This window comes from Artemia franciscana, chromosome 6 (genome assembly GCF_032884065.1).
Source record: "Artemia franciscana chromosome 6, ASM3288406v1, whole genome shotgun sequence".
Lineage (NCBI taxonomy): Eukaryota > Metazoa > Arthropoda > Branchiopoda > Anostraca > Artemiidae > Artemia > Artemia franciscana.
In genome coordinates, this window is record NC_088868.1 from 15738013 (window position 1) to 15756605 (window position 18593).

The 18593-nt window shown below is 35.5% G+C and overlaps 1 protein-coding gene across 2 annotated transcripts in view; it reads left to right on the plus strand.

Moving 5' to 3' along the window:
- LOC136028101 (uncharacterized) overlaps positions 1-18593 on the plus strand; it is a 54781-nt gene that overhangs the window by 16556 nt on the left and 19632 nt on the right. Inside the window, exons 1-5 of one of the 2 annotated variants that reach the window (XM_065705725.1) lie at positions 1353-1483; positions 6414-6689; positions 7895-7954; positions 10704-10854; positions 13189-13406. In XM_065705725.1, the coding sequence (XP_065561797.1) occupies positions 1457-1483; positions 6414-6689; positions 7895-7954; positions 10704-10854; positions 13189-13406 (732 nt within the window). In that variant the 5' untranslated portion in view covers positions 1353-1456. Of the gene's footprint in view, positions 1-1352; positions 1484-6413; positions 6690-7894; positions 7955-10703; positions 10855-13188; positions 13407-18593 lie in introns of those variants that run through there. The other variant, XM_065705726.1, reaches the window with a different exon arrangement.

An 18593-nucleotide genomic window follows, 5' to 3' on the forward strand; every position in this document is an offset into this window, starting at 1 on the left:
TGGTGAATGTTGAGGGGTATGTTAAATTAAATAAAAAAACACTATGTGTAATCAGTCAATCAAAAAGGTGTATTTGTTGTGTCTTAGAACGGCAAGGTTCTAAAGTCTATTGCATCATTCGCGCTTTACTAAAAACAAATTATACTCTGCACATTTTTTTATATTGACTTGGAAGAAAAGTAAAGTGAAAAAAGATCTTGATTTGTTGACTTTGTGTGGGTTAATATCTTTATCTATTAAATATTCAGTTTATTTTCATTAGTTCTTTCCTGTCATCTTGATTATTATAGTTATTAGTTTTGAATTTGTTGTTTTTGTTTTGGAAAAAAAGCAAACTGTTCAAAATACAAATAGTTTTCTATCAGCCACAAATTACACAATAGGCTTTAGAACTTTTACGATTAGGAGATAGGGAAAGGGGCAGTAGCCCAACTCGTGCTTCAAGTAAATTTTCTTCCTTTTGAATCTGACCTGAATATTCAGTTTAATTTTTTACTTGTTTTAGGATTCATTTATCCATCTATATCAGTATGTATTATCTTTATGTTCAATATTATCATCTATTTTAATTTCTGTTTGGTTTGGGTTCTGTTTATCCTTTAATAATAATTTCTGGTATTTTTGAGTTTGAATTATTATAGGACTTTATTTCAGCTGGTCTTGTTTAATATGGGTCTTAAAGTTTTTTTTCTTTTTTTTTTTTTTTTTTTTTTTTTTTTTGCAACAGCCTGGCTGAATCACAAACGACAGATACAATCTGTTTATTGGCTCATGTCCAATTTAATTTTAGGTGCAACTGTTTTCATATCAGCATTATTATTCAATGTTTTATTTGAAGATACACAAGTGTTCAATATGTTAATCATGTTTGAACTGTAGTGCTCGTAGAGAAGGGCACTACACGGGAAGCTCCTGAAAATGGCAAAAAAGAAAATGTGTACTAAATGGAAAGTTTAAAAGATTATGTTAAATATATCGAGAGTATTCAGAAAAATTTGGATATCTCGGTGATTTTTCGAGGGAGGGGGCCATCAGAGGAATTTCAGCCCATCCTTTTATCGTTTGCTGGTAGGCGCACCATCTACAAGAAGTAATGTCGTGAATTATGAGCGGTGGCTCTCCACTTGATGACTAGGAAGTCACAGGATTCTAACATTTTACAAAACCTTTGCCTTCCCTGGAAAACTGCCTAAAGGCCTTTTTTCATTGAAAAATTCTTGTGGACGCCATTGTTTCCATTTGTATCTTTCTATAATGGTCTTTTCTCGTTTCTTAGAGCCTCCTGTATTTTTCTCTTGACATATTATCCAACTACACATCAGGTTTTATTTTTAAACTATCTCTTTGGCAAATGGGATTCAAGTAAAATGTGTCCTCAAACAAGTAGAGTTAAGCGAATGACAATATTCTCGTGCTTTTGTTTGTTATTTTTAGTGACTTGTAACAATATTTGACTATGTCGGAGTGTTTGGTATTTGTAGAGGTACAGAATGAATTATTTACATTTTAGATTGTTTATTACTGGATTGTTTACCATGGTTCTTTTTCAGTAATTATTATAGTCATTCCTGTGCACATGGTAGTTGATAGGGAGAATCCCCATTAAAATAATGTTGGAAACTTAGGCCTAAAAGTACATTTTTTATACCCTTCAAATTTTCAACTTTTTTTTTTTTTTTAATAAAGAACTATCACTGGCAAGTTTTACCGATTAATGTTTTACATAAAAAAAAAACAAAAAAATCAAAACAGAGAATAATAATAAAAAAAAAACTAACCCAAAGCACAGTGAATCATCAATGACAGAAGATTATCTATTCATAAATAAAACTAAAATTAAAGAAAATAGAACCAGTCAAAACAATAAAATCAAATTTGAAACGTGAAATGTCAAAAGAAAATGGGGGAAATCAGTCGAGTAGTAAAATGCATTTTACTCGTAAGAGGGAAAGGTTAGGGTACATAGTTGGATAAAAGCCAAAAATTGTAAAAATAAACAACAAACTAAACATACTGTTGAACAACACAAAAAGTGATACATGGTGTGTAAAGATGCGGAGGTGGTAATAAAAGGGGCAAAAAACGAAAAAAGAACGGAACAGAAAAGAGTTCCTTGAAGTAAACTATTATATTTGGCGTCAATTACAAAAAAAAAACCGTGCAGATTGAAGACTGTTTTCAGAATATATGACCTTCAGGCAGTATGGCATTTTAAAAGGATCGCATTTTAATGCTGATTGTAAATATATAAGTTTCATCAAGATTATTCTTACCCATCAAAAGTTACGAGCCTGAGAAAATTTGCCTCATTTTAGAAAATAGGGGAAATAACCCCTAAAAGTCATAAAATCTTAACGAAAATCACACCATTAAATTCAGCGTATCAGAGAACCCTATTGTAGAAGTTTCAAGCTCCTATCTACAAAAATGTAAAATTTTTCATTTTTGGCAAAAGGCAGATCACGGATTCGTGTTTATTTGTTTTTTTTTTCTTTTTTTTTCCCAGGGGTGATCGTATCGACGCAGTAGTCCTAGAATCTTGCGAGAGGGCTCATTCTAACGAAAATGAAAAGTTCTAGTACCCTTTTTAAGTTGACCAAAAAATTGGAGGGCACCTAGGCCCCCTCCCACGCTAATTATTTTCCCAAAGTCACCGGATCAAAATTCCGAGATAGCCATTTTATTCAAAGTAGTCGAAAAACCTTATAACTATGTCTTTGGGGACGACTTACTCCCCCACAGTCCCCGTGGGAGGGGCTACAAGTTACAAACTTTGACCAGTGCTTACATACAGTAATGGTTATTTGGAAGTGTACAGACGTTTTCAGGGGGATTTTTTGGCTGGGGGGGGGTGAGAATAGAGGGTATGTTGGGGGAACTTTCCTTGGAGGAATTTATCATGGGGGAAGAAAATTTCCATGAAGGGAGCGCAGGATTTTCTAGAATTATTTAAAAAAACGATTAAAAAATAAATATGAAAAAGTTTTTTTTAACTGAAAGTAAGGAGCAGAATTAAAACTTAAAACGAACAGAAATTATTACGCATATGGTGGGTTACCTCCTCCTAATACCTCGCTCTTTATGCTAGATTATTTTTACTAGTTTCAACTATTTATTCTACGGCTTTTGTGATTCAGGGGTCATTCTTAAGAAATTGGGACAAAATTTAATCTTTAGTGTAAAGAGCGAGGTACTGACGAGGGGGTGAACCCCCTCATATACGTAATAAAAACATGAGAATATAGAAGTTCTTTACGTAAGCTAATTTATAAGTTACGCATATCTTTTACTAATAAAAACATTCGTAAAAAATTAAAAGTTCCAGTTGCCTTTCTAAGTAACCACTTAACCGGAGGGCAACTAGGCCTCCTCCTCCACTCCTTTTTTCTCAAAATCATTCCATCAAAACTATGAGAAAGTCATTTAGCCAAAAAAACAAATAAATAGGCAAATTTCGTTTTAATTATTCATCTGCGGAGAGCCAAAATCAAAACATGCATTGATTCAAAAACGTTCAGAAATTAAATAAAAAAAACAAGTTTTTTTTTATCAGAAAATAAGGAGCGGCATTAAAACTTAAAACGAACAGAAATTACTTCATTTGTGAAAGGGCTTCCTCATAAACGCCCCGCTCTTTACGCTAGAGTTTTTTACTGTTTTAAAAAGGAGAGTTAAGAGAAAGAGTCAAACTTTAACGTAAAGAGCGGGGCGTTGATGAGGAAGCAACTCTTTCACATACGAGGTAATTTCTGTTCGTTTTAATTTTTAATGTCGCTCCTTAATTTCCGTTAAAAAACTGTTTTTTTTTTTTTATTTAATCTTTGTGTAAAATTGATACTTGTTGAATTATTGGGTATTGATAGTATTACTACCGAGGAAATTCCTTTGAAATTTAACTAATGCATTTTTAACAAATATTGAACTGAAGACAAAACGAAGACCCAATAATAAAAGAAGCATCGATCTTACACGAAAAATGTATGAGGCGCCTGGCGCCACATAATATGCTGAAAAAAATAATAAGGAAAATCTAGTTTTCTTCTAACTCATAGAAGAACAAATGAAAAAGCTGAACCCGAAATTTGGGTAGTCTGTGTCTTAATTCAGCTATGCAAATATAATCTATCATTCAGCAAGAGTTTGTAGGAAACTAGTCTTTCCTTGCTATTTTTTGTCAACATACTTCATGGCGCCAGACGCCTCATGACTTTTCAAGTAGTTCGTGGTAACAAACTGTAGTAAGGAGCGACCCGACCCAGTAGTAACCGAAAGTCTAAAAGCAGAATTTTGATACCAATATATACAAGAAAAGAGTCGGATTTTTAATCTGATTTCAAATATATAAGTTTAATAAATAAGTTTATTAACATAAATAAGAGTTTATTAATAAGTATACATAAATAAGTTTATTAACATAAATAACATAAATTAACATAAATAAGTTTCACCAAGTTTAGTCTTAGCCATCAAAAGTTACGAGCTTGAGAAAATTTTTGTTATTTGAGAAACCTGTTTAACAATGCAGCATCAGGCGAAGGGGTGCGAGAGGGCTGGGGAACACAAACTAGCCGAGCAGCTTGTAAAGATGGTGCAAATGGGTCGGTTGGTTTATACCAGAGTACATTTTCGTGCGTCAGTATGATTTAAATCCTCTGTTTCCATCGTCCCCTATAAAAAAATGGATTGATTTCACTGAGATATGTATCAGGGATCCTCTGCAGCCCTTGTGACCATGGAGCGAGTAGGTGGCGGACTCAAGGGGCATAGAAGTGGGGGGAAGGGTTTAAGATTTCACACCCGTTAAAAGGATTGTAAAGGAGGGTTTTAGCTAAAACCAATCACTTGTGTGATAACTGTCATCGCAAATTTGTGTCTAAAAGTGTCTTTTTCGAATTAATTTGGGTACTGACGTATTATAGTCACCCCATTCAAGAAGTCTGATATGATTGGTCTGCGTAAAACCAGTTTGTCTGTCTGCATTCGGGGACAATTAGCTTAGGCACAGTGAGATGAACTACCATCTAGGTTTATTTTAAATCAATATTTAATATACAGAGTTGGTATTTTGATTAAGTTAGGTATTTAATATAACGCATTATTGGTGGCCTGCTTTCCATAATTCTTTGTTGTAGTTTTCCTAATTTTGTTACTAAAGTATTATATTTTCATTATATTTTGGTATATTTCATTAGGATTAACTTCACTTCGCGTGGGGTCGCTATAATACACAAGTACCGTAACTTTTAAAAACGTTTTCCAAAAACGGAATTTTTCAAAGAAAAGGAAAGAGCCATGTTAAAACCTGGGACGATCAGAAATAAATTCGTACAGTACTTCCAACTTAAAACGAATGTATATTATTGTCAATGAGTAAATGAAACCCATAAAGAGCAGAAATTAAAATTACCAACAACATCAAAAGTTAAGATAACAGATGCTGATATAGATGAAAAAATGAATCCTAAAACGAGCGGGAATCAAAATGAATAATGAGTTAAAACTTCCAAAAAAACATAAAGCACCACAAACAGGAGTAGGGTTGACGTCCCCTAAGCCTTCTAAAGGCTAGAGCGTCATTTGCGCTTTAATGAAAGGAATCTGTATTTAAAGCAATGTGATTTTTATTTTCCATAATATCAAGAATTACGCAATGCTAAATAAATTGTCAATTTTTTTTTCTTTTTTTTTTACAAATAAGAGTGGCTCTATTCTCCCCTCTCAAACTTTCTAAATGGCTTATCTGCCATGGGTTCTTTCTATACCATTTGTACTTTGAACAGTGTGATTTTTATTTGTGAAAACATTGACAAAAAAAAGGAAATCTCCATAATAACCAAGAATACTGGAAAGAACTAATGTTTTGTTTTTGCAAATTGGTGTTCTTGGGATTTGAAAGTTACATATTTGAAAGGAAGGAAGTATGAATGAATATTTGTGAGACTAATGAAAATGGATAATTCTGGGTAGTTAGAGCAGTTTTATTACCGAAAGTGGCCTAGGTAAGGCTAAAAATTGTCTGCTATAGGAATTGTTTGCTATACCTCTGGCTGTTCGATAGTCGACTAACGTCTAGTTTGTCCGTCGGAGAAAAAAAAAACAAACTAACAAAATGATAATTCTTTTGCTTGGAGGCATAGGAGCCACAATGAAGCTCTTTTCACCCCTCTGAGATTTATTGCTCTAAAAAAACAAAAAAACAAAACAAAAAAAACAAACTGATAACTGAACTAAGTGAGATGAACAGGTTAGGTGGGTATCATAAAAATCGCAAGTATAAACTGAAATTTGTTATCAGATAAGTTCTCTTTGGATTTAATGAGCTATGCATGGTAAGAGCTGCTTCTAGGGAAGATTTGACCAGGTTGTCATTGTCTTGTGTCAGCTGGTTAGCAATACATCTCTTTTCTTTATAGGCTGAGAAAAACTGGGGAGAATCTAGGAACAGAGAAGACGGTAGGAACCAGTCTCAAATTGCTCATGGTGCTCCAAAATTTGGCACCCGTGTGCCGAACCGAATATTTATTGGCGGCCTTCCAAGTCAAACGAATGAAGATGAGTTGGCAAGACTTTTTTCTCAATGGGGTCATGTTCGTCAAGTCAAAATCATTGTTGACAGAGCCAATATATCCAAAGGCTATGGCTTTGTGACGTATGAAACGGATGAGGAGGCACTCCTTGCTTTGAACGAGGTTGGTATTGACTGAGTGGCTGCAAGTCTAAATTATTTAACTTTGTAAAAGAAACGTAAAGAGATCACTGGCAATAGACACATGACTAGTTCTGATCATAATGGACCCTTCCTTTGATTGCAACTTTTTTCTGTGTCGTGCTTCTTACCAGGAGGAGTGAATTTACTTCTTTTTTAATGCTGTCTTTCTGATTAGTTTCTATTTTTCTCTTTTTTAAGTCAACTTTTTTTCATTCTGGATTTGTATTCTTTATTTTTGGGAGGTTTTGTTGTGAATGCACAAAGCTAAGGGTCATTTAAAGACTTTGGTTCTAAAATCTCTTAACAGTTTCAAAAGTAAAGCTCATTGATTGGGTTTCTGAGCGAATTAAGGTTGACTCTTCAGTCGAAGTCTTGAAGTTATTTCTTTTGATTTTTTGCTTTACTGGCCAGCTGTTATTCCGTTAAGCAGGATTTTTTTTATGACATATATGGTTGTGCAAATATCCACTTAGCCAAATAAAAAAGTCAGATATCATTTTCAGTGTTCTATGCACACTTGATGTTTTTGACAATACTTAGTTTAAGAGTATTACATACAGTTTTTTGGGCGGGATAGTACAAAAAAATTTGAGGAGAGGGTTTTTGAAAAAGAAAACAGTTAAAGGGATATCGTTCATGATATAAATCTAATTTTGAACGTATGAGGGGGGAGGGCTTTCCTTGGGCGCCCATAAGCTGAATTTTAGGAGGGGCTTATCTGGTCTATTTGGCACTTCCAATGCTGTGTAATAGAAATCTCAAAATAAAAATATAAACATATCAGGCAGCGTCATTCAGGCAGGGGGGTTGAGCCCCCAACCCCCTCTTATGGGTGCCCATGGGGCTATTTTCCTTCTCTGCTGGGTATCGGGCTTAGGCCCACAACCTCCAAGGAACATTTGAATGTTTTAACTGTGAGTCCCTTCCTAAAAAAAATACGTGTCAAACCCCTGCCCCATCCCTGATAGTTCTAATAGAATACTTTAAAACACATGAAATTTGTAAATATGGCTAATACAATCATCGAAATATGTTTTTTAAGACTGATTTGAGGGTGCAGTACCTATAAACCTTCCTCGCTAAGCCTTGTTTTGAACACAAATGTTGGGTATTTGTTATTTATAATTCATCCCTCTTAAAAATTACACTTGTTTTTTATACGCAATAATTTTCTTGATATTACAGACTACCGACTTCGTGTACCAAGACAGGAAACTCAATGTTGCGCCAGCGATAAAAAAACAGGTTAGTTGTTCCTTTTTTTTGTAACTTGTAGTTATTACATTACTAATTATTTCTCTAAATATTTCGAGTTCAATAGTTAACTGAAGCACAATAAATTTAGATTAATTATAAAACTTTAGTTTTTAGCAAGTGAAAGATCTGAAACAGAATGACGAAAAAAGTGGGGGGGGGCAAGGAAACTTACCCAGAACAGAATGACTGTCTAAAATCAATACCCATTACGTGCTTATATTTGTCACGGTTTTGAGCCAGGCCGACAATACATGGCAATTGATCCAAATTGATTGATGACGTCCAAGAGATCAATGAATATCCCATTCTTATTTAATACAGTTCAGAATTGGATCGCCAAGCCGAGATCCTTTACCCCTTTACAGCCCTGGAAGGCTGTTAATAGACATTAAAACTTAAAACGAACAGAAATTACTCCGTAAATGAAAGGGACATTTCCTCCTCAACAACCCGCTCTTTACGCTAAAGTTTTTTTTACTGTTTTAAGAAGTAAAGTTAAGAGAAAGAGTCAAACTTTAGCGTAAAGAGCGGGCTGTTGAGGAGGAAAAGCCCCTTTCATATACGGAGTAATTTCTGTTTGTTTTAAGTTTTAATGTCGCTCCTTACTTGTATTTAAAAAAAAAACTTGTTTTTTTATTTAATTTATTAAATAAACACGCATCCGTGATCTGTCTTGTGGCAAAAAATACAAAATTCCACATTTATGTAGATAGGACCTTGTAGGGTTCTCTGATAGGGTTCTCTGATTCACTGAATCTGATGGTGTGATTTTCATTAACATTCTATGACTTTTAAGGGGTGTTTCCCCTATTTTATAACATAAGGCAAATTTTCTCAGGTTCTTTACTTTTGACGGGTAAGTCTCAACTTAATGAAACTTATATATTTAAAATCAGCATTAAAATTTGACTATTTTGATGTAACTATTGTTAAAAAAATTCCGTTTTTTAGAGTTTTGGTTATATTGAGCCGGATCGCTCCTTACTGCAGTCGTTGCCACGAACTGTTGATAAAGCAGGACCATTTTTCATTAGCTACTTTTTAGTCACCTCCTGGAGCTCGTACGGTAGTAAGTTTGCATGTGTCACTGTTTGTAAAAAGAAAACCTGAAATTATTTACTCCTGTTCTTTTCAGTTGTTTTCTTAATTTTGATAATCGTCACTGGCCATATACCTGGGTATTTGGCAACCTTTGAATAAGCTAAATCTCCTAATTTAAAAGGCATCAAATACAAATTTGAAATTATAAACCAAATATTTGAAAGGGTTAATCTTTTTTTCTTAGGATATACCCCAAGTTACGTTTGCAAAGCTGAACTTTTGGGAAACCTTTTGAACCTTTATATCACACGGCAGTAAATACTTCACGAAAAAATAATTACATATCCTTTTCTGGCTAATCTTCAATCAGAGTCTTAATTTGTGCAAGGTTTTTTTTTATTAATAAATACATGTATAAAAAAAAAAAAAAAAAAAAAAAAAATCACAGAAAAGGCTGGAACGTCTCTGGATCTAGGTCAAAAAGAATGGGTAACTTCTAATAGTGGAAATTGGCGCTGGTGTCGGCAAAAGAAGCCCAGCTGACTGTATCTAGTGTTTGTCGTTTCTTGCATTTTTAGGGCCAAATTTGTAGCAACTGACAAAACTAATCCTGTATTAAGTGTCTGATCTTAATTTCTGAGGAAAACACAATTAAGAGCGTCAAAAAATGCCAAAAACCTTCAAATGCTAGATGGTTCTGGTGTTTTTTTCTTTTATCGACACTAGAGCCAGCTTCCATTCTTAGAACTTGCACATACTGCTCAATCTTGCCTAGAAAACACTATATTCTGTAACGAAGTATTGCGAATACGCTAATGTTCTGTGAATTAATTATTTTTGTATGGCCCCTACTGACAAAATTAAGCAATCTTAAAAAGGTGTATATACTCTGGCCGCTAAATAAAGAGTGAATGATGGTTATGTTATTCTGGAAATGCCTCCTTATGGGTTTTCAGTGATTTTTTTCCTACTCCACCTTATTATCCTATTTTTGAGTTTAGACTTTCTACAACTCAAAGGAAAACAAATGGTAAATTTTTTGTTGTTCAAATTATTGACTTACGAATAAAGTGAATATACCATTCGATGCCTTTTTTTCAGCTCTTTACGAATTTAATAAACGCTTCCATCGCAAATTCAAATTTAAACGCTTTTTGAGTTCTTGAAACCTAACCTGAATTTGCTGATATTTTGAATATATCTAAATTTAAATACCGCTTTGGATTGGAGCCTCGTGGGATATTTATCTAAACCTTCTTCCATCGGCTTTTGTTCTTTCGATATTTTATCGAAAATGCATACTTTAATTGAACATTCGGCGTCAAGGAAGAAGAAAATGTCATAATATTGTAAAATGTGTTTATCCAACTTAATCTTGGAAAATCAGTGCTTGTGGATTATACAACATTAAAAAAAATGGATTTATAATGAAACAGTAAGTTTGAGACCAATGTGTTAATCTTTTTTTATACCCAAAAACTAGAAATGTTTTGGCATTTTCAAGAGCTCAGAAAGTGCTTAGATTCGAATTCGCGATAGAAGCGATTGTTGTATTCGTATAGAACACAAAAAAGGCATCGAGTGGTAAGTTCACTTTATTCGTAAGTCAATAATTTGAAAAACAAAAAATTTACCAAACAAATAATATTTATAACCTGGCTCTCGTTTTTCAACATCATCTTTATTTTTCTTATAGGCAGTTGGATACGAAAGCGTACAATCACCATCACCCGCTACATCACCCTCTGTATATTACAACCAAGGGAGTGTGCCTCTCTATCAAAATGCTGTGCAGGTGTATGGACAGCAAGCCGTTTCTAGTCCAAGTACACCAATTTCTGCACAAGGTATTTCACTTATATTTTAAATATATATATATATAAAGAATACGGCATTAGACTTCACAATCCTTACCGCCGGTGCTTGTCTCCGTTTCTTGGCCCTTCAGCCAGGAAGTGCAATGGGGGGCTGGGGGCCAATCATCCTATGCTTACGCACACCCTTCCTATTTATCCTCCCTAGATTTCTCTGGGTACCCATTTAGAGCTGGGTTGACTGGCTGAGCTTACAGGGTCACGCCACTGACCCCCGTCCCAAAACTATATTTTAAATGTAGATATGATGGAATTACCAAGGAGGAGAGAGATGAGGGATAAACATAAATAGACTATGTTAAACTTGTGGGGAGTTAGTAAAAAAAGTTGACCTTCACGGATTCATATCACATTTTCCCTATAATAATTTAAAAGTCATTGTTTAATATGTTTTGAACATCAAGAATTATATACGCCAGCTACCCTTAACAAATAAGGTGATTAACCACTTAGTGGCATTTAAAAACATGACATTGGCTGTAAATAAACAACGTTGTCTTGTATTTTGATTTTGACTACGGTCTAATAAAAAAAAATATCAGCCTTTTAAGTACACATTCTATAAAGTAAGAAAATTTACAGTTATTTTACAGACAATATTGCTATATAATTATAGTCACTTCAAAGTAGAATGGACCGCTTAAAATCCCTAGAACATTCCCTAAAAATTGCTGATTACTTTATTGATAATTTATTTTTATCTGATTAATTTATTGATAACTGATGGTAAAACTGCTGATAAAATAGTATTGTTTTTATATTTTTTGTTTTGTTTTCAAGTAGTTATTTATTTTATTTTACTTTGCTTTTGGTAATATGGATACTTTATTACACTGGTGTAAATACGCTTGTGTTTTTGTAGTAGCAACACAGGCCCATATATCTGGGATTCAAGCTTTTTTTTCTGTTTATGAAAAATTACATCGATAAAAAAAATGGGAGCCTACTGGTAGCAGGTAATTAGCCATAAGGCAAATGGACCAGTTCTGTCTGTTTTCCAGAATTTTCCGAATGCCATTTTTTTTTTTTTTGGTAGCTTATGTCGCTTGCAAAGACATATATTGTTTTGTCTTCAAGGAACCTGAAAATTAGGCAATCATAAAAAACAAACCAGAATCAGTTGCATTTTGTCTCTGCTCTCCAAATATAGAAAAAAAAAAAATTGAATATTGCTTGACAAAGAACACTCATCTCCGATTTGCAAGATACGAAATTTTTAGATTATTTTTATTTATTTATTCAACTTGTTGTTTTTATGAAAAGACCTATTCGTCCGTATATTGCCCATGTAACAGCGCGTCCAATTGCAACAGAATCAGTGTTGTCATTGTTCTCGCACAATCAGTGTCCATATATGTCACTGTGACGCCTAAACATCGTATCTAATATCTAATTGCCAAAAACCGGTTTAATCTTAAAGGGGGAATCAGTAGAGTAATGTAGATCAGGAGGACTGAAGTGATTGAACATCCCTTTCTCTGCTGATATTTCCTTTGAATGCAGCTGAGTAGACGGTTTTTTTGGCAATTAGTTGAAAATTTTTTAAATGTTAGATATAACTTCTTGATGTAACTGACGATATATAACCAAAGAGTTTGTATTTAAGTTCTAATATAATGAAGCAGCCAGAGTTTGTTGGATTACGTGTTAGTTGTTGTTTCTGTATTATTTTTATTATTATTTAGTCTCAAAATTGGTTAAAGGAGGCTGGTTTAAGCAGCCTTATTTTTTCTAAAACATTCACGAAAGGATGATTTGAATTTAATCTAAAAAGTAGAATTAATTAATAAAAAAATCACTTTGAAGTAGTAAGCAAGTTCTGTTTCTTTAGCATTATTTTATGCTCATTATTTTTACAATTATTTTTTAGCATTTTTTATTTCATTTTTTAGTGGTTTTAATTGTATTGATAACTACACAAAAACAAAATCTTATGTTTAGACTCTCCACAGAGTATACTTCTTCTTTCAGAAGAAAAAACTTGCCTGTTCGTTAAATTTCTGTTTGACATAAGTTTTAACGTACCATAGTACGCTGTGTGATTAGCTGTTAAACTGTCCGACTTTTTATAGTCTAACTAAAAAATATGATAATACTCACCCTATATTTATCACTTGTAGGCTATGAAGTTTTTCATTATTCTGGTGTTGAAAAAGTACTTAAGTACAAATCATGTACTCAAACCAATTATTTCATTCATTTTGTCTAATACTTAATATTCAAAACTCAATTTCAAATTTATTGTAGGGTGAATATTGCTCTATATGGTTGTATTTATACTTCTTCGCTAATATTACTTATTTACAGTTCCTCCTCAGCCGCAATGCCCAGTTTTACAAAATCCTCCACAACAGCATCTTCAAGCCATTACGACGCCCACACAGGCCGAAGTAAATCCAGCTGCTTCAGCTTATTATCAACAACAGATCCCTGCTGCGTCTCAGACCTGCTACCCAACGCAGTTGGTTTGCTCACCTACGGTTTTCTTTCCTGCCAATCAGCCGCTGCAGGTTTATCCTCTTCCAGTAAGTATTATAATCAATATCTTCATTTTTGAATTGTTGAGAGACCGTTTGTGTAGGTTTGACAATGAAATTTGTGCAATTTTAGTCTGGAATAAAACAAATGTTGACGCTATTTTCGCTTGTTTTCTTCCATAATAACGAAGACTACACGGTCTGTCCATCATGCAGAACAAAATAACATAACGAAGGATTTTGTCAAGACAGTGAATACAGCCTAAGCGAATATTTTGGCTATGTAATCATCAGCTGTCATCAGCGCAATATAGTATAAAACAAAGAAAAGAAAACTCAAAAGATCTTGTAAGTTTTTGAGTAAGCTGGTTTTTATGGCACTTGGTATTAACCAAGTGACATATAGCGATTGCAAATTCTGTCGGTCTGTCTGTCTGTCCCGGTTTTGCTACTTTAGGCACTTCCAGGTAAGCTAAGACGATGGAATTTGGCAGCCGTATCAGGAACCAGACCAGATTAAATTAGAAATTGTCGTTTCCCCAATTCGACCATCTGGGGGGGGGGAGTGGGGGGATGGTTAAATCAGAAAAGTTAGAAAAAAGGAGGTATTTTTAACTTACGAACGGGTAATCGGATCTTAATGAAATTTGATGTTGGGAAGGATATCGCGTCTCAGACCTTTTATTTTAAATTCCGACCGGATCAGATGACATTGGGGGGAGTTGGGGTGGGGAAACCTAAAATCTTAGAAAACGCTTAGAGTCGAGGGATCGAGATGAAACTTGGTGGGAAGAATAATCTCAAGTCCTGGATACGTGATTGACATAACTGGAACTGATCCGCTCTCTTTGGGGGAGTTGGGGGGAGGGTTAATTATGAAAAATTAGAAAAAATGAGGTATTTTAGCTTACGAAGGAGTAATCTGATCTTAATGAAATTTGATGTTTGGAATGAAATCGTAACTCAGAGCTCTTATTCACCGATCCAGTGTCATTGGGGCGGGGGGAGGGGAATCTTGGAAAATGCTTAAAGCGGAGAGACCAGGATGGAACTGGGGAAGAATAAGCACAACTCCAAGATAAGTGACTGACATAACCGGACCATATCCGCTCTCTTTGGTGGAATTGTGGGGAGGGGGAATAATTCGGGAAAATTGGAAAAAATGAGGTATTTGTAACCTACCAACGGGTGATCTGATCTTAATGAAATTTGATATTTAGAAGGAGCTTGTGCTTTAGAACTCTCATTTTGAATCCCGACCAGATCCAGTGACATTGGGGGGAGCTGGAGGGGAAAGCCGGAAATCTTGCAAACCGGAAATCTTGGAAAACGCTTAAAGTGGAGAGATCGGGATGAAGCTTGATAGGAAGAATAAGCACAAGTTATAGATACATGATTGACATAATTAGGACGTTCTCTTTGGGGGAGCTGCGGGTTGTTAATTTGGAAAAATTAGAAAACTGAAGTATTTTTAACTTAAGAACGGGTGACCAGATCTTAATGAAATTTGATATTTAGAAGGAACTCATGTCTCAGAGCTCTTATTTCAAATCCCGACCAGATTTGTTGAGATTCGGGAGAGTAGGAGGGGAAAACCAGAAATCTTGGAAAACGCTTATAAATGTCGTAGATTCGTGATTGACATAACTGGACTGGATCCACTCTCTTTGGGGGAGTTAGGGGTTGGGATTCAGTGCTTTCATGCGTTTGGTGCTTCTGGACGTGCTAGGACGATGAATAATGGTAGGTATGTCAGGGAGCTGCACAAATTGACTTGATAAAGTCTTTTCCCCTGATTTGACCATCTGGGGGGCTGAAGGGAGAGGAAACATTAGAAAAATTGAGGTATTTTTAACTTACAAGTGGGTGATCAGATCTTAATGGATTTTGACATTTAGGAGGACCTCGTGACTCAGAGCTCTTATTTTTAATCCCGACTGGCATTAGCCTCTGATTTTCCTTTTAAAGCAATCTATAGAATCTTAAAATTTTGTTAGAGCTCATGCCCTATGAGCTCTTGGCTCTTCCGACCTCGTCACAAGTGCCATATGAGCTCTTAGCTCTTGTTGTCTTTGTTTATACTGTTTTTGCTTATGATGGCTATTGGTTATATAGCCAAAATATTCGCTTAGGTTGTATTCACTGTGTCTGTCACTGTCTTCAAGAAATTCTTTGTCGTCTGCTTGTATTTTGTGTTTTATTCCATTTCTGTAGTTTGATTGTCAAAGCTAATCTTAGACAACTCATCAGCATTAAGGAAAATAAGCTACGAAAGAACGGAATTGGATTATCATATATATATATATATATATATATATATATATATATATATATATATATATATATATATATATATATATATATATATATATATATATATATATAAAAATAAGTTGTCTGTCTGTGGATGTGTGGATCAGGTGACGTCATGTTTCTGTGTCGGCTGACGTCATGAAATTAGTTGTCGTCATTTTTGCTTTGACTGTGACGTCATTAACGGTATTTGAACGCAAAACCGCGCAGTTAGATGAAAATCCACCTGGACAGCGAGAGTCAAAACATATCAAAACTGAAAATGATAGCGATGATGATTGGGTTTGGGATTTTGACTTGGATAAGGTCATCAATGCCTACCAGATTTAAGTTAAAAAAACAAAGGTTCGTCGATATGTACTTCATAGTGACGCTGAAAAATAAAGAAGAAAAAGAAAACTGAAAAAAGAAAAAAGGTAAAAAACTAAAAAGAAAAAACACTCAAAGAGAAATTACAGACCGGGACACAAATGACGACCGAGACAGAGGGAATATAAGTGACGACCGGGAACCTCAAAGAGAAATTACAGACTGGGACACCCGGACACAAATCACGACCGGGACACAGGGAATATAAATGACGACCGGGACACAGGGACACAACTACAACGGGGACGCCGGGGGCACAGGCGGGATATATAAATGACGACCGGGACACAGGGATTGTTCGAATAGAAATTACAGACCGGGACACCGGGACACAAATGACGACCGGGACACCGGGAAACAGGGAATATAAATGACGACCGGGACACTCAAAGAGAAATTACAAACTGGGACACCGGGACACAAATGACGACCGGGACACAGGGAATATAAATGACGACCGGGACACAGGGACACATCATTAGAATAATGAGGTATAGATCTGAATACGGATTGTTTTTCCCATGGACAATTATATGTTGCATGCTCAAGAGTCAGTAAACCTGACAATCTATTTATATGCACAGACAATGGGACAGCGAAGAATGTTGTATATTCGCATGTTTTACGTAGTTTAAAACATATATTTATATCTATCTCTATTCACAGGTGGGACACAGGGACACAACTACAATGGCGCGTAACTAATATGGCGCGTAACGACTTACGCGCGCGGGGGGGCTTGGGGGGGGGCGCGAAGCGCCCCACCAACTAGGTGTTGGGGTGGCGCGAAGCGCCACCCCAACAGCTAGTATATATATATAAATAAGTTGTCTGTGTGTCGAGTGACGTCATGGCATCAGGTCGTCATGTCGTCATTATGACGATGACGTCATTAAAGGTATTTAGGACATTCGTTCACGGAAAAATGTTTAATTGTAAATGACTGAAGAACCTACAATGTCAACAGCCGAGGAAGCTGCTCAAAGAGTCTATGCCAAAAAACTTGCTGCTGATAGAGAAAGTAAGAAAAGAAAGCGTGCCGAGGAATCACAAGAGCAACGCGAAACCAGACTTGCTGCTAAAAGAGAAAGTGAAAAAAGAAGGCTAAAAGTATTTAAGAAAATCGTTCAAAGACAAATTTTTAATTGTAAGAAGATCGTGGACGGAAAAATGTTTAATTGTAAAATGACTGAAGAAACTACAATGGCAACAGCCGAGGAAGCTGCTCAAAGAGTCTATGCCAAAAAACTTGTGGCTGATAGAGAAAGTAAGAAAAGAAAGCGTGCCAAGGAATCACAAGAACAGCAAGAAAACAGGCTTGCGGCTAACCTAGTTGGTGGGGGCGCTTCGCGCCCCCCAAGCCCCCCCGCGCGCGCAAGTCGTTACGCGCCATTGTAGTTGTGTCCCTGTGTCCCACCTGTGAATATAGATAGACATATATATATATATATATATATATATATATATATATACATATATATATATATATATATATATATATATATATATATATATATATATATTTTTAACTACGTAAAACTTGCGAATGTACAACATTCTTGGCTGTCCCATTGTCTGTGCATATAAATAGATTGTCAGGTTTACCGACTCTTGAACATGCAACATATACTTGTCCATGGGAAAAACAATCTGTATTCAGATCTATACCTCATTATTCTAATGATTGCCCTTGAGCTTTGTTGATGGTGATTTCTAATCGAACATTCCCTGTGTCCCTGTCGTCATTTATATATCCCCCTGTGCCCTCCAGCGTCCCCGTTGTTGTTGTTTCCCTGTGTCCCGGTCGTCATTTGTGTCCCGGTGTCCCAGTGTGTAATTTCTCTTTGAGTGTCGCGGTCGTCATTTATATTCCCTGTGTCGCGGTGTCCCGGTCGTCATTTGTGTTCCGGTGTCCCGGTCTGTAATTTCTCTTTGAGTGTCCTGGTCGTCATTTATGTTTCCTGTGTCCCGGTCGTCATTTGTGTCCCGGTGCTTTGTTGATGGTGATTGCTAATCGAACATTCCTTATGTCCCGGTCGCTTTCTCTTTGAGTGTCCCGGTCGGCATTTATATTCCCGGTGTCCCGGTCGTCATTTGTGTCCCGATGTCCCGGTGTGTAATTTTGTCAATCAACAAACATGACGTCAGTCGACACACAAACATGACGTCACTCGACACACAGACAACTTATTTTTATATATATAGATGTCCCGGTGTCCCGGTCGTCATTTGTGTCCCGGTGTGTAATTTCGTCAATCAACAAACATGACGTCACTCGACACACAAACATGACGTCACTCGACACACACACACACAGACAACTTATTTTTATAAATATAGATATGTATATATATATATATATATATATATATATATATATATATATATATATATATATATATATATATATATATATATATATATATATATATATATATATATATATATATATATATATATATGTATATATATATCTATAGTACCGGGATTCCGGTGGCTTGACCACCGGGTTCCGGCACTCGTCATTCAGCAGGCTTCTATATGTACATTCTC